General features: G+C 47.8%; 1 protein-coding gene across 5 annotated transcripts in view; it reads right to left on the reverse strand.

Annotated features, from left to right (window-relative positions):
* SNX14 (sorting nexin 14) overlaps positions 1–15,665 on the reverse strand; it is a 609,680-nt gene that overhangs the window by 107,114 nt on the left and 486,901 nt on the right. For all 5 annotated transcript variants that reach the window (XM_085611049.1, XM_085611048.1, XM_085611046.1 and 2 more), the window contains one exon: positions 11,583–11,678. In XM_085611049.1, coding sequence (XP_085467175.1) covers positions 11,583–11,678 — 96 coding nt within the window. The remainder of the gene's footprint in view (positions 1–11,582; positions 11,679–15,665) is intronic.

Consider the following 15,665-nt stretch of genomic DNA (forward strand, 5'->3'; position numbering starts at 1 on the left):
AATCTCAGGAGGAATGGAATACGCATTAGGAATTAAACCCAAGACTTGGAAGTCAGGAGGGGCGCTAGTTGGCGCAAGTACGGAATGGCCGCCATAGCGTGAGGCTCCCGTCGCCCAGTGACATAATCCGGCAGCAGATCCTCCTCTCCCGTCCGTAGCCGCCTACGGGTGACGGATTTGGGTTCATGATCTACAGCAGCCGACTCGGTGAAAGTTTCAGCCGAGTAGGCACCTGGCTGCGAACGGTGGCGGCGGTGTTTGATGCGGCCGGCGCGAAGCCTGGATCGGCCGGAGCAGGGACCCGGCAGAAGTGCCCTACGCGAGACCGCGACGCCCACAGGCCTCGCATCATAGGGTGAGCGCTACTAAGCAGAGACGCGGGATTCGGGCAGCGGAGGCGCCCACGATCCAGAGGGACAAGTATATAGAGGGCGGTTCGGGTGGCAGAGCGGCCATCAACACCCAGAAACAACACCAGGGTGGGCAAAAACGTAAAACAGAAAACACCCTACAAAAGTGAACAAAAAAAAAGAAAAAAGGAAGAGAAACAACACAAAGAGAAAGAGGAGGAGACTTGTCGAACTCCCTGCTAAGCGGGTAATTGGTTTTGTGCGCTGCTGATTGATGTTCTCCTGCCCTGGGGCGCGTGGCGATCCCCAGCCAGTGGGCCTGCTGATCTGCAACCTTTAGAGAATACCCCACAGGCTGGCTAAAACATACTGCACACTGCAGCGCTGAGGGTCTGGCGGCGAGTGTTGGTGAGGGCTGCGAGGCCCTGCTGCGATTGGACATACCACTGGACTGGCATTGTCGCAAATAGTGGCGAAACGCGCGGAGCCGGATGGCAGGTCGGTGTCTTTGAGCCCCCCTGTTAACTGTGGACGCGTCTTTGCTGTCTTTGGCGGCCTGCGGTGGCGGTGCTGAAAGGGTCATCGCCTACTGTGGATGGAGGTTTGCACGCTGCTGGCCCTATAGACTGGCACTCAATGAGCGGCGCGTGAATAGTGGAGGGCGCAGAGAACTCATCTATGAGTGCTCATTGATGGTATGGGCATGATACTCTGACTGAAATAAAGGCATATGTAAGGTGCAAGTTACTAGCGACACGAGTTGCGAAGAGGCTGCGGGATTGCACTGTGGACTCTGAGCAGTGAAGACGCGGGGAGGCTTTTGCACCGAAATCGAAGTTGCCTTGGGTGCTGTGGTCGGTAATGTGTATGCCGGGTCTGACATTCTGAAGGGGAAACATGCTGCATAGACACTGAGGTAGGGTCGGTGTCGGACGTGACACACTGCCCTGAGTGGGGTACGGTTTCCCCACCCGGCTACAGTACTGAATACACACAGCTTACCGGGCGCAACACATTGCTGCGCTGTGCGCTTTGACAGTGCCTGAAAATACCCCCCTGCTGCGCTGCCATCATGGGGAAACCGGATGCCAGGCAGCCTCGAATCCACTTTGAAGCTTAAAAGAATGTCAAAACTAACCTGGAGGGGGATGAGGCTGGTGCGGCAGGGACCACTCGGGAGCCCTCCGCTGCACCAGAGGTTGATATGAAAGCCATTTTGCTTGAGGTTCGACAGGACATTACAACGCTGGCCGACAAGATGGATGGGATGAATGCACGCATGGACAGCATCGTCCGCAAGCTTGATGGTCATGAGGGATGGATTAAGGAAACTGAACGCCGTATTTCAGACGCAGAAGACACCAACACGCACATGCAGAGTACAAGTGGCCCAAATGGACAAGCTCTTGAAGGTCATAGCTGCCAAAAATGAGGACATCGAAGCGAGGAGCCGACGGAATAACATAAGGGTCTTGGGTATTCCGGAAACCACCAACACAGGCAAGATGGAGTTATACATTGAGAAGCTTCTGCTAGCCGTGGTGGGGGTGGAGGCCCTTTCCTCTCAATTCGTGGTGGAGCGGGCGCACCGCTCACTGGGCCCCAGACCCCCTGTGGGGAGCCCTCCGCGCCCTATTATAGCTTGTCTCCTCAACTACGGAGACCGTGACATGGCCCTCCGCGTGGAACGGGAACAAAAGCAGCTGCACTATGAAGGGGTACCGTTTACCATTTACCCGGATTTCACCGCTGCTGTGCAGGAGGACAGGCGTAAATTTCTCCCGGTAAAACAGAAGTTGAGACAATCCCAAATAGATTATGCCCTGTTATACCCTGCCCGTCTTCGCATCACCTATCAGGGTAAACAAACTTTTTGTACGAAACCCCAACAGGCAGAGGATTTTTTGAAGCAATTAAGGAGGCGAAATAAAGCATCGCATTCTCCGGATGACTCATCGACGTTAGCCACCTCTGACATTGATTAACTAACCTCATCGGCGGATGCTGATATGCCCGTGGCGGCCGGGGTTATACTCCTTGAAGTGGACCCTAGAGACATGGCTGCACTATCTAGCAGATCTTTAATTAGATAATTTTTCTATTTCAGAACTGGCGTTGGAGATGAGAAGTACTGTTTCACCGGGCACCCTCGCTCCCTTACTGGGGCTGGTGGTATCATTCTGTGGGGCCCGGAGGGAGTGAGTGCCACTTGTGAGCCACCTAGATAACGTCCCCACTTGGGAGAACCCCCTTTGTTGTTTTGCATATACCCAGAAAGGGTTGATGGCCCTGGTAACTCGGGGTGGTTGGGATGGGGAGGAGAAAGATTTTCTGGCATGTTTGGGATGCTGCAGTGGGAGGGGGAGGTAGGGGAGGGTAATGTTCAGAGTTTAGTATGGTATTTCATAATTACAGACATACAGTGTAACATTGTTGTGTTTGCATCTAACACGGTAGGCATACTCTTGCAGGTTGCACATGTTGTCACCGACGGGGACTATGGCTGAGTCGACCCCTAATGCTAGCCTAGGAATCCTGTCATGGAATGTGCGAGGGTTGGGAGATCCCAGGAAGCGAAGGCAGATACTCACCTACCTAGATCGCCATAACATTAGTATAGCATTTATACAGGAAACGCATTTTAGCCCACAGGGCCACATCTCCTTTGCGGGCAAATGGGCGGAGCACAGGCTGTTCTCCTCGTATTCCTCTTACGCAAGAGGTGTAGCGATACTCATCAAGAGACGCACACCATTTGTCCCCCAGGGGAAGATTGTAGACCCGCAGGGACGATTTGTTATCTTATCGGGACGATTGGGGGCTGCTATGGTCACACGCTGGTGTGCTGCTATGGCCCGAATACCGACGCACCGGACTTCTTCACTGTACTTTGGGGGGAAATAATGGATGTAGGTACCACGCATGAGATATGGGGCGGAGACTTTAATGTGGCCTTAAATCCACTCCATGATAGGTCCAATGCAGCACCACATCACTATAATAGGTCACAAGCCGTGATGCAGGGCATTTTCGAAGAAGGGAGCCGCATCGATACATGGCGTCACATGCACCCCACTGCCAGAGAGGGTACACACTATGTGTCCTGTGCTGCCTCTTGGGCCCGTATAGATTACTGCCGTGTGTCGAGAGGGCTGGGGCCGGCCCTTATGGGGGTGACCCACCTGCCTCGCACTTACTCTGATCACTCAACCGTGCGGCTGCTACTGGCGGTGCCCGGGTGGGAGATACCTCGTTGCCGCTGGAGGTTGCAGCCCACTGCCCTGTTGGACACAGTGTTCCATGCTGAAATGTCGGAGGAGATACAGGACTTTTTCCGGCAAAACAAGGGGTCTGTTGACTCGGTGGAATTCATATGGGAGGCATTCAAGGTTACGGTCAGGGGCATATGTATTTCTAAGAGCTTTGGCGTGTTACGAGATATTCGCGGTACTCTCCACAAATTGGAGAGAGACCTTAAAACGTTGGAGACCCGTATGGCTGGGGGGGGGGGGGGGGGGGGGGAGGGGGAGCAGACACAATTAGAATTTCGTACTAAACTATCGGAGTACACAGAGACTGCACTTCGTGAATCCAAGTTTATGGGGAAATATTGGAAGGCCCGGAGATATGGGGAGGGGGAACGCCCGGGGAAGGCACTAGCTGAAGTTCTACAGAAACCCCGATTCTCCAGCTATATTTTAGAAATAACTGACCCTCAAGGAGAGACGCACAGGGATACGGGAGGTATATTAGCTACATTCACATCACACTACTCCACGTTGTACACATCGCAACGCCTGGATCATTGTGAACTTGATACTTTCTTAGGGGATGTCGCACTGGGCTGGCTGGAGGACCATCATAGAGAGTTCCTCTGCGCCCCATTCGAGCTGGATGAAGTACGCGAAGCAATTATGCAGCAAAAGTCTGGTAGGTCGCCGGGGTCGGATGGCATTCCGGCTGAATTTTACAAAACCTCCATAGACATACTAGCCCCTATACTGAAGGAATTATATGAAGAGTCTCTGGAATGTGGCGTACTTCCCTCCTCCATGAGAGAGGCTCTGATAACTTCCCTCCTGAAACCAGGCAAGGTGGCCTCCTCCTGTGACTCCTACAGACCGTTGTCACTCCTTAATTGTGACACTAAAATATAAGCAAAACTCATCGCGAATCGGGTGCTTCTCTTGATGGGGAATCTGGTTCTACCGGACCAGGCGGGCTTCATCTCGGGGCGCGCTATTACACATAATCTTCGAACGCTGTTCTCAATAGTACAAACCGTGTCGCCCGAACTCCCCTTGGCCGCTATTTTTTTGGATGCCACTAAGGCGTTCTATTCCGTCGAGTGGGACTATCTATTTGGCATACTGCTCCGTATGGGCTTCCCCCCTTTTTTTGTGTCCTGGATACAATTACTGTATCACCAACCCACTGCCAGGGTGCTGATAAATGGTCGCCGGTCTTTGCCGATTCACATCACTAGAGGGACTAGACAGGGATGCCCATTATCCCCCTTATTGTTCGCCCTCGCGATTGAACCCCTGGCATGCAAACTGCGTCAGCACCATAAGGACAGAGCGCTTCGTTGCCCTCTGCGACAAATATTGATTTCGCTATATGCAGATGATCTGACGCTATATGTCCGTGATCCCCAGCATAACCTCAATCCTCTATTGCGTGAGTTCCTTGTCTACGGCAAACTTTCCGGGGTTCACATTAATTGGGCAAAGTCGCAGTTGTTACCTTTGACGGCGGCGGTGCCCAAATTTCCCCTGGACTACCCGCTAGAATGGTGTGATACCGATTTGCGGTATCTGGGGATTCAAGTTTCCGGGGACAGAGATGAAATGATCCGCCTCAACTACGGAACTGCTTTGGATCGTCTTACTACTAATATCACAAGGTGGATATCTCTTCCCCTGTCAATGGCAGGGAGAGCATCCTTGATTAAGATGGTGATCCTCCCTCAATCCTTATACCTTTTCTTGAACCTTCCCTATAATCCAGGTCGTAATTTTTTCAAAATGCTTTGATCCGAGCTGATACGATTGTACTCGGGGGGCAAACAGCCACAGGTGCAGTGGGCGATACTTACACGACCTTATGAGCAAGGCGGGTTCGATATCCCGGACTTTGAACTATACAATGCTTGTGCTCAGGCCCACTATGCATATTTCTGGATTCACCCGCCTGCGTGCATGCCGCAGGTCACGGCGGAACACTGGCTAGCAGATCCTATCCCGCTTGACAGGTTGATACACGCCCCACCTCGCTCGCGCGACACTGCACCAACCACAAGCACGGTGGACGCTTGGCACTATATTATGCGTGCCCTGGGGGACTCATCCTTATATTCCTCGCTATTACCCCTATCGTATCACCCACAGCTATCCCTGCTGCAGTAGACGGGATTTCGACAGTTATGTAAGCGTGTGCGTGTTGAGACCTGGGGCGATCTGTTTCGCAGTGGTATCTTCAGCACGCCAGAACAATTTTTTAGGGATTTACGTCCCACATCTTTGGATCTATTCTTGTATGTGCGTCTAAGACAGGGCATGCGTGCCATCCTCCCGCACTTTCCACAGGAGCCCGCAAACTTCAAACCACTTCATCAGTTGGTACAGGCGGCCAGCCCGGGACATTTGGTGTCCAACTTATGTTGGACGATTCGAACTGAGCGCACGCAACCACGGAGTACTGCCCTAGCACACTGGTCCACGGATCTGGGCGCTGCCATAACGGATGAACAGTGGCAATATTGTTGCTCACAAACTGCGCACATATCTGCTAGTTGCCGTCTACGCATAATTCACTACAAATTCTTGCAATGTATGTACTGTACCCCTGCAAAGGTGTTTTGCTTTGGGTTAAGGGACTCGGACCGGTGTGACAGATGTGGTACCACCGGGGCGGGGTTCCTGCATTTGGCCTGGGAATGTCCGCGGGTGAGAGACTATTGGGTGCAGGTGGTTGGGGATCTGTCTGACATGACGTCCATGGCATTGGATTGTGATCCCTTGATTGCGCTCCTAGGCTACACTAAACAAATCCCTAAAGCATATCGCCGCTACACCACCCTTTCCCTTTTGTTAGCAAAACGCAGAGTAGCCTGTAGGTGGGGGAGGGGGCGAGCCCCTAAATTTAAGGAATGGATGAATGACATGATTTATTGTCAGGAACAACTGACAATTCACGCGGAAATGCTCCCCTGCGCTTCAAGGCCTAGTAATATTTGGGGCCCCCTCACAAACTACTTGTTGACACACAAGGTGGGTGACCCGCCTGACACATCTGGTTCTACCGCGGAGGACGGTGGTCCCCATACCACAGTGTAGTTTTAAGGGATGAGGAATGGAGGAGTCTCTAGGCCATGCTGCTCTGGGAAGAATGTGGCCACGTTGTTGGGACGACGTGAACAACGCAGCTTAAAGCAGACATCTGCTGACCGTGTTGTCGCATCTTTGATCTCCAGTGAAGTATTATGTAGAGTTATGATATCTGTGGACTGTGACAACAGAGACCAAAAACTGTAAAGTGATGGCACACCTGTGGCCGAGGAGGGGGGCAGTATTGAGTATCTGCGAATAACGTATGCCAATAAGAGCATTGTGTACTTAATGCCTGCTTTCTTTTCCGTTTTTCTGTATATCTGGGAATGATATCCTTCTGTAGAGATATACGTTTTATATGTTACAAAATCATAAATAAAGTTAGAAAAAAAAAAAAAAGACTTGGAAGTCACACATCCCGAAATCGGGTGCATTAACCCAGTATGCTAAATATTCTGAAACAGGTACACATGTGCAGCCTCAAACAAGCATACATTGCAACATCCCATTGAGAAGAACGAAAAGGTACCTTTCGTCAACTGTCAGACAGAAGCGTCTGTCTGAAGACTGAATTACAAATATTTCATGACATCGTTGTCATTTCATACAAGGAAGTTTTAGAGAAGTGCCAAAAAGGGTCTTCATATTGAACTAACTTCAAGAAAACTGGTTCTAAAGTGAGTTGTACTTAAATCTATAGAAGCTGCTATTTGAAGATGTTAGCAGCCTCTCACCATGGTCAAATCCACTAAAATTTGTTGTAATTGTATCAGGTTTCACCAATATGTCTAAAATATGCAATTTATCATTTCATTTTCTTAACCTGACTCCAAAGATAGCTCCACCCCATTGGTTGAAGTGTCATCCCGCCTCCTTTGTTTGACCTGATAGACCCCCATGCCCCTTCTAAAGTTTGGTTCTAGCTGTGGTCCTTAGTTCCGGTGGAACAATCTGCTTCTGCTTGAACAGGTGTTCCTGATCGAGCATCCAGTCACTTCAATTGCATGGTTGATGCTTAATTTGTAAAAAATAAAGTCAAGTGCAGAGGCCCATAGTATTTCTTCGTTGTCCGATGCTGGCTCTTTCGAATAGTGGAGTTTGCTGAACAACAAGGCCTCTTTCTACCACCACCACACATTTCCTGTCTATTTATCTCAGTGATGCTGCTTCTTTTTTGGTACTGCTTTCTTCCTTTGTCACAGTTGTACTATCTTTACCTTCCACATTCTGTGCCCTTTTTCTTCCTTTCTCTCTCTTGCTTGGGATCAAAATCGGATGATAAAAAAAACAGTTCTAGCCCCCCCCCCCCTCCCCAAAAAAAAGAATTTGTGCCAACCCACCACCTGCATCCAAAAGCAAAATTAAGCACTGAGAGAGAGAGCAAACACTTAGGCCATCATTATGAGACTGTGGAATAGAGACAAAGACAGGATTACAAGTTGTACAGGAGCGCCACACTGATATTTTGTTTTCTCTTTATACATTTCACCAGGGGAAAAGATGCTGAATTCTATGCAGGGAAACTGCATGGAACTGAGGAACAATACACTGGAATCGATGTGGAAACACAGATTCCTGCGCTTAATCACATTCCTAAGAGAAAACTCAATAGTGCAGTAAAGACGCACCAACAAATCACTACTTCCCTTAGTTTCAGGTTTTCTAGGTGCAAGATTACCTTATATGGTTTCTGTGACTCCAAAAATGAGGGACAAAACACTTGAGATGGGTAGTCCATGCAGATCAAAAATTCCCATTCCCTATACCCGAGAAAAAGGGCTTCAACTTTCTCCACTACAATGCATTTTGATCATTATTTTTCACAGGACTAATGTTCATCTTCTATTCCAACTTCTATCTGCTTTGTGTACCACATAGCAGCTGCCTTGATTGCCTCATTTTATGTCCTTTATGGTTTCAAATTTCACTTGTTTTTCCCCCACACTCTCTATGCCTGTTCTCCCCACAGCTTTGATCTCCGATTACCTCCCCAATTCTCCACCTAGAGAATTTCACTCATCGTCGCACGCCCTCCGAGATTCCACTCTTCCCCATTATTGCCATTTTAACTTCATTGTTTTAGACTTATTTCTCAAACTATGGAATTATCTCCCCATTATTCAATCTTTTTTCCATGCAAATCCCAAAGACTCGCCTGACAACCCTTCCACTTTCTCAAGCCTATCCTTCTAACTCTCTACCTTCAACCATTAACATACTGAACAAGTTACTTACCTTAGGTAACACATTATCTGGTAGAGACAATATCTGGCTGCAGATCCTTACCTTTGAATTTCCCTCGGCATCAGACTGGATCTGTAAGATTTTTCGGGAGCAGTACCCCTGCAAGCGGGTAGGTGGCGTCGATAGGCCCCAGGCGTCCTCCACACCGGAAGTGATGTCCACATCGTATATATAAGCGCCACCTCGGCGCGCTGATGTCAGTTAGTTTTCACTACTTTCCACACCAGAACTGCGGAGCCATGAACTGCAGACACGGGTGTGTCCAAACTAGGGCCCTGAAAGGGATCATCCCTGACCCTAGAAATCTGCACAGCAGAGAGGATGGGTGGGTCGGTAAGGAATCTGCTGCTAGTTATTGTTTCTGTAAGATAAGGCATTACCAAAGGTAAGTAACTTGTTCATCTTCTAGAAACTTATAGCTACAGATTCTTTACCTTTGAATAGGTACCCAAGCAATACCATCCCCGTAGGTGGGTATGCGGACAAATTCAAACCTGAAGTCCTGCAGGACCAAAAAGGCGAAATGGCAAACCCTGCGTACCTGACTGTCCAGATAGTAGTGCTGGCAAACATGTGCAGGGAAGCCCAAGTTCCTGCCTCACAAATGACTCCACATGCTAATGCAGTGGTCGCAGCTTTAGCTCTGGTAGAATGAGCCCATAAGCCTTCAGGAGGCTGCTTCTTTGCCGGTGTGTAGCAGATCTTGATGCAGAGAATGACCCATCGAGAGAAGGTCTGCTTCTGCACCACCCCATCATTTTTCTCCCTAACATACCACATGAAGAGTTGGTCATCCACCGCAACTTTTGTGTGCGGTCAAGATAGAATGACAATGCTCTTTTTGGGTCTAGAAAGGGGAAGTCGCTCCTCTTACTTAGTGGGATGTGGAGAAGTGGAGAAGGTGGGCAAGGTGCCATATTGACCCACATGAAATGGTGTTTCTAATTTTGGCAGGAAAGAGACCCTAGAAGCACCAGTTTGTCCAGATAAACTGTAACAAATGGAAGCTTAGAAGTTAATGCCTGCAGCTTGCTCACCCTCCAGGCAGATGCAATTGTCATGAGGAAGGCTGTTTGAATCCTAAGTAACCTGTGCTGGGTTTGGACCCGGTCCCCAGAAAGACGTTAGTGAGAGTTTTGTTGAACTGGAGTAGGAGTTCAGAGGAGGAGACTCCTGGTTGCAGCGCCTCCATCAAGATGTTAGTCTTGTCTGCCATCGAGGGCAACTGAAGGTCATGGACTTCAGCCGCCCTCCTCACCACCATTGCGTATGTAGCTCCCTTCTCCGTAGCCATGGTAAGAGGAGAAGGTATGCTGGTATCTGGAGACTTATTAAGTCTGCTGGCATAACCCAGTTCCTCACACAAATCCATATACTGATCATAAGGCTGGTATTCTAAAGGATTCAGTGACCACAAACATTCCTCCCCGAGGCCTAGCCTTTCGGAATAGGTCTCCAGGATATTGAGATCACAATAGGGCTGGCCAGCGGCATCAGGAGCATCAGTATCATGTGAGGAGAAGGTCAAAGTGGCATAACAGGCGCAAGTCCAGATCCATGACCGGATCCATGAGGGCCCATCAGAGCCAGGACTGGAGCAGCGAGCGTGGAGCCAGATGGGCCCCCTCCGATCCTGCGGTCCGTTAGGCACCTCGGAGGGGTCAGGCAGTCAAAAATGAGATGCATGGCCTCATAAAACTCTTGAATTTGAGTTGTGGTCGCTCCAGCTCTTTGAAAACTGAGGAGGCACAGAGTCAGCTGAGCCGCAAGTTCTGAGGAACCAGGTCTCTAATGTTTATGTTCTTTCATTACGTCGACCAATGCCTTTTACCTGAATGCCCAGACGATTTTGAATGGGATGAAAAGGACTTCGGACTCCTGGAACGATTCTGAGACCTTCCTCTCGAGTTGGACCGTGACTTCCGTGGAGTCACATACTGGGCCGCTAGCACCTTCAGGGACCCCTCCCTCAAAGTTTTTGGCACCTTGACCCGGCAGTCAGAGCATAACTTGGAGTTGTGGTCGCGCTTTAGACACCACAAACACACGAGGTGTGGGTCAGTCACAGACATGGCTTGGTGACAGGCACCACAGGGTTTGAAACCTGGCTTCATCTATGACATCTATGAAAACCTCAAAAAAGGTTGTCAAAATGTCCCAAAAGTCCTGTCAAAAACTGTCCCGGATCAGCGCTGGCTGTCGCGGAAATAAAAGAACTGACTTCAGCGCACCGAAGTGGCGTCTATTTAGGTGATATGAAAATCACTTCCGGCGTGGATGATGCAGCATGTAGCCGATCAAAGCCACCTAACTATGCGCAGGGTTACTGCTCACGAAAAATCTTCTGGATCCAGTCTGACGCCTGGGGAATTCAAAGGTAAGGAATCTGAAGCTACAAGTCTCTATCAGATGTTGTAGTTTAACTCAGATTCTATGCATTTCTGTCCTGAATGATATAATCTAGCTTTGATGACAGTGCTAAACATTCTATAAATAATAAATGGTAAAGATAATCCATACCTGTGAAACATGAAACTCACATGAAAGTACTGGACCAAACAGAATAAATGCAGAGAAAGTAGTTGCCTTAGCAGAAAGCACACCCTCACACCAGATTATAACATGGATATATGGAGGCATGATGGGAATACTGCACCTGGAATGTACTTCATCATTTCCTCAAAGGTTTGCTTCGCTCGATGCTGCTTTTCTTGCTGGGAGCGTGGCTCTGTGCTCTCACAGAACACAGCATCTGGGGATAAACAAAACAATAAATCAAATGCATAAATGGCTTGCCTAAACAAATCATACGTCGGGCAACATTTCAAACTACTGAAATGTGATTATGGTTCAAATTTACCACGACTTGCCAAATTATAGTTTGTGAACTAAAGTGTCTACTTCTTGGCTGAAACTTCCCCTGAAACTGAATCTAAAACCATGTTGAAATACAGGGTATTTCTCTGGACATTAACAAGTTAGAAAGCGATGGGCCAGCAGGCTCACTATGGCCACCCCTCTCTGGGATGCTGAACAGCTGGGAACATTGGGGCACACAAAAGGGTTTGACAGGTGGGACCTTATAGGTATCTTGCACATTAGGGACCTCTGGGGGAGGGCGGGAGTGATACCCTTCTCAACATTACAGCAGACATACGAAATGGCTGACTCGGAGCGCTTTCGAGCTGCACAGATTAAACACTCCCTGCAGGCGAATATCCCATCTGGTACGGCGCTGCCTGAGTCGTCCCCACTCGAGGACCGGCTGCTCGACGGAAAAAAGTATATCGCTCACATATAAGAAACTTATTCATAATACCCCTGATCCCCTCACTGCACTTCGGGAGAAATGGGTAAGAGATGGCCTCGAAATGGACGATGTGGAATGGCAGGAGGCAATCTCGTCACCAAAGGAAGTGGCCATATCCGCTAAACTTAGGCTAGTCCAGCGCAAGATTCTACACAGGGCGTACCTCTCAGAGAAGCAATTAATGATGATGGGCAAAAGCGCAGACGGGCAGTGTAGGAGACGGTGTGGGATGGAAGGCGCGTTCACACATATTCTTTGGGAATGCCCGTTAATTCAAGGTTACTGGGGAAAACTTTTAAAATGTATGAGCGAGGTTTGGGGAGTCCCTCTTATGCCCGAGGCCAAAAGATGCCTGTTGAACGTCTGGGAGCCCACAGATCTTGATGTGAAGGGGAGAATATGGGCCACTCTGGGGCAGATGATTACTAAACGTACCATAGCACAGGCATGGGGGGCCACCGTGCCGCCGAAACTGAAGAAATGGAAAGAGGACATGGACTGGTGTATGTTGAGAGAGAAAACAGTCTATGTGGCTCGGGGGTGCCCCAAAAAATGGATTGCAATATGGACTAAATGGAATGTGTACCGGGGAGGACTGTGCGAACCCCCAAATGTCCCAACACCCGAAGAACATTGTATGATATAAATACCACTACATGAAATGGTAGGGATGTCCGTCATAGCGGGAAAACTGTATGTCAGCCTTTAAACTATGTTTACCACTGTGACGTATGGCACATGTACCTGTAAAGCATGACTGTGTTGCTTAAGTTCAATAAACAGATTTATAAAAAAAAAAAAGTTACAAAGCAGCAAAGAAATTTTCTAGAGGTTGGCCATTTATATTGCAATGTCTCTGTTTACCCTGTCGCCCACCTATTTACGAAGAACACCCCACGACTAGATGAAAAACTATTATGGTCCAACTCATTTGATAATGCAACTCAGTTGTCTTAGATGCCTAAACCTTTTGAATGAATTACAGAGATATGGAATTTGACAGTAGGCAAACAGCCTGGCCAATCTACCTGCAAGCTTGATACAGAGCTTAAACGAAATCCAGATATACCATTGCTTTATGCAATTCATCACCAACCAAGGTCTATTAGAATCTTTTTACTTGTTGTGTCTCCATATATTGTGCTAGTGGGTAGCTCCCTTCATTTGAATGACTTTATATGCAATACATATCCATTAGGTCTGAGCAACATTTTTGTCACGCCAATGTAATCTCACATAATTCCTGCCATTTCGAGTTAGACTAGTTCATATTTTTCCATCTGTTCGGGAAACAATCCTATTGTGGGAACATGGCGTCAACGTGAATGAACAAAATGCAAGTGGCTTTCACTTCATGTGCGATTTATCACTATTTTGTATCTCAAAATACACCATTGCATCCAAAACAGACAATAACACATATTGTACCAAAAATAGCACTAGATACATGGATTGTGGTTTGTATATATTTCTAGGGGTGGGCGGAATTTGCGTAATCGCGTTACGCAAATCTCCGCGAAACGGTAAAAAATCACCGCAAACACGCAGAAATTCCGCGAACACGCGGAATTGCTTGTTCGCGATGCTTTTTTCCTGTTCACAATCGCTGTTTGCGTGCTCGGGGAGAAATATCTCGCGAACACGCATTTTGAGAACGCGAACAAGCAAAAATTTCGCGAAGTCGCGGAAAACGGGATTTTGGGCAATTTCGCGTTCTCCGCAGAACGCGAAATTACCCAAATTCCGCAAATTACGCGAACGGAACGGAATTTGCCGCCCAGGCCTATATATTTCCTGAAATCTCACGGAATTATGCAAAAGGAAATTACACAAATTTCACATACCCCTAATCTGATACAATGTTAACTTGTGCCTCTGTCTCTAATACAGAAAGATCTTACCCTTGTTTTCCATTATATTTCATGCAACCTAACTTGTCCAAAAAAGGGGGTAACTGTGAGCCAAGCTCACGTAGGAGGCAACTCGATTATTCATGTAGGCTCAGTGAAAGTCTCAATCAAGAAAACTGATTTTGGGTTACAAACTATACAGCAGACAGACAAGAAAACGTTCATTTGTGAATCATTTCCCTCGTATTATGAAGGAGCTATTCCAGTTTGATAGCAGATGTACAATTAATGCATATGATACATGAAGTACACACAGCAATAAGGGTACATGGTCATGTGAACAAAATTAATATTTATAAAATCTTAGCCATTGATTCTGATGGCAGTGACAAACAAACTGTAATCAATAGTAGACAGGACGAGAAATTTAACAGAGCATTTGATCACTGGCGCTACTTGATACTTTTTAATGGTTGCATTCAAATATACTTGCTACAGGAGTTTCAAACACAATAACAATTTAGCAAAAATAATAAGGAAAAAAGTAGAAATCATGATACCCAGCAATCTTTCTACTCCACCAAACCATTTTAAGATGCTAGCCTCGGCACTCAACTCGTTTTCTTTTTTAACAAAGGATTACGATTTTTGAGGACAAATCAAGATCACATTATAAACAAAGCCCATACTTCAACCATTAGGTAAGTGACTTTGAAAGAGCATGGACAGGAATCTGAAAATGACCCTTGATTACCGCAGGAAATATTTATAGTCAATAGTGGCTTCATGGCATGAGAAACACATTCACTAAGGTAGCATCAAATATGCATAAGTTAATTATACACACAAAACCAACAACAATTACATTTTTCAAGGAGCATATGAAAGTATATGGCACCTATCAGGATACCCTACCTGAAGATGGCAATAGAATACCACCCCAGCACCAAAGATCTTTACGAAAAGGAAGCATACAGCAGCAGCCTTTGTTGAAGTGTCATCTTCATTTAAGATTATGAAGATTTAGGTGCTCCTGTTTCTACTACTTGAGAGCATCATCCTCATTTTGTTAGGTTTTGGCCAGATGATTTTGGCAGTGAAAAGTTATACTGTTGACATGTGCACAGTCTCGTTGTGATTGTGTATGACCATTGGTCTGTGATTTAGGGGGTTCAGGGTCAACCCCGTTCTGTGGCACTGTCCTACGCACACTAAAGATACATAACACGTACACTCGTTGCAGGCGCCACTTCCTACCGCATACATTGAAACCCTGTCCTCTGTGTCTTTTTCTGCATTCTGTCCATCATTTTTTCTTTTCACATCAGGAATGAGGATGTGGTCGACGCCGGTCGAGGGCGTCGTCACCGGGATTGGTGTCGGAGAAGATACCATGAGGTCGACCGGCACAGATCCGGATACAGGCCTGGATCCATGGGGGCCCTGCAGTGCCGGCATCGAAGGCCCAGGGCCCCCAACCTAGTCTGCGGGGCCCGAAGGTGCGCCAACGGAGTCTGGCTGCCCAAAGATGATGTGAAGCGCTTCGTAAAAAGCTCGAAGCTGGGCAGGGGATGCTCCA

This window comes from Triturus cristatus, chromosome 6, assembly GCF_964204655.1.
Source record: "Triturus cristatus chromosome 6, aTriCri1.1, whole genome shotgun sequence".
NCBI lineage: Eukaryota > Metazoa > Chordata > Amphibia > Caudata > Salamandridae > Triturus > Triturus cristatus.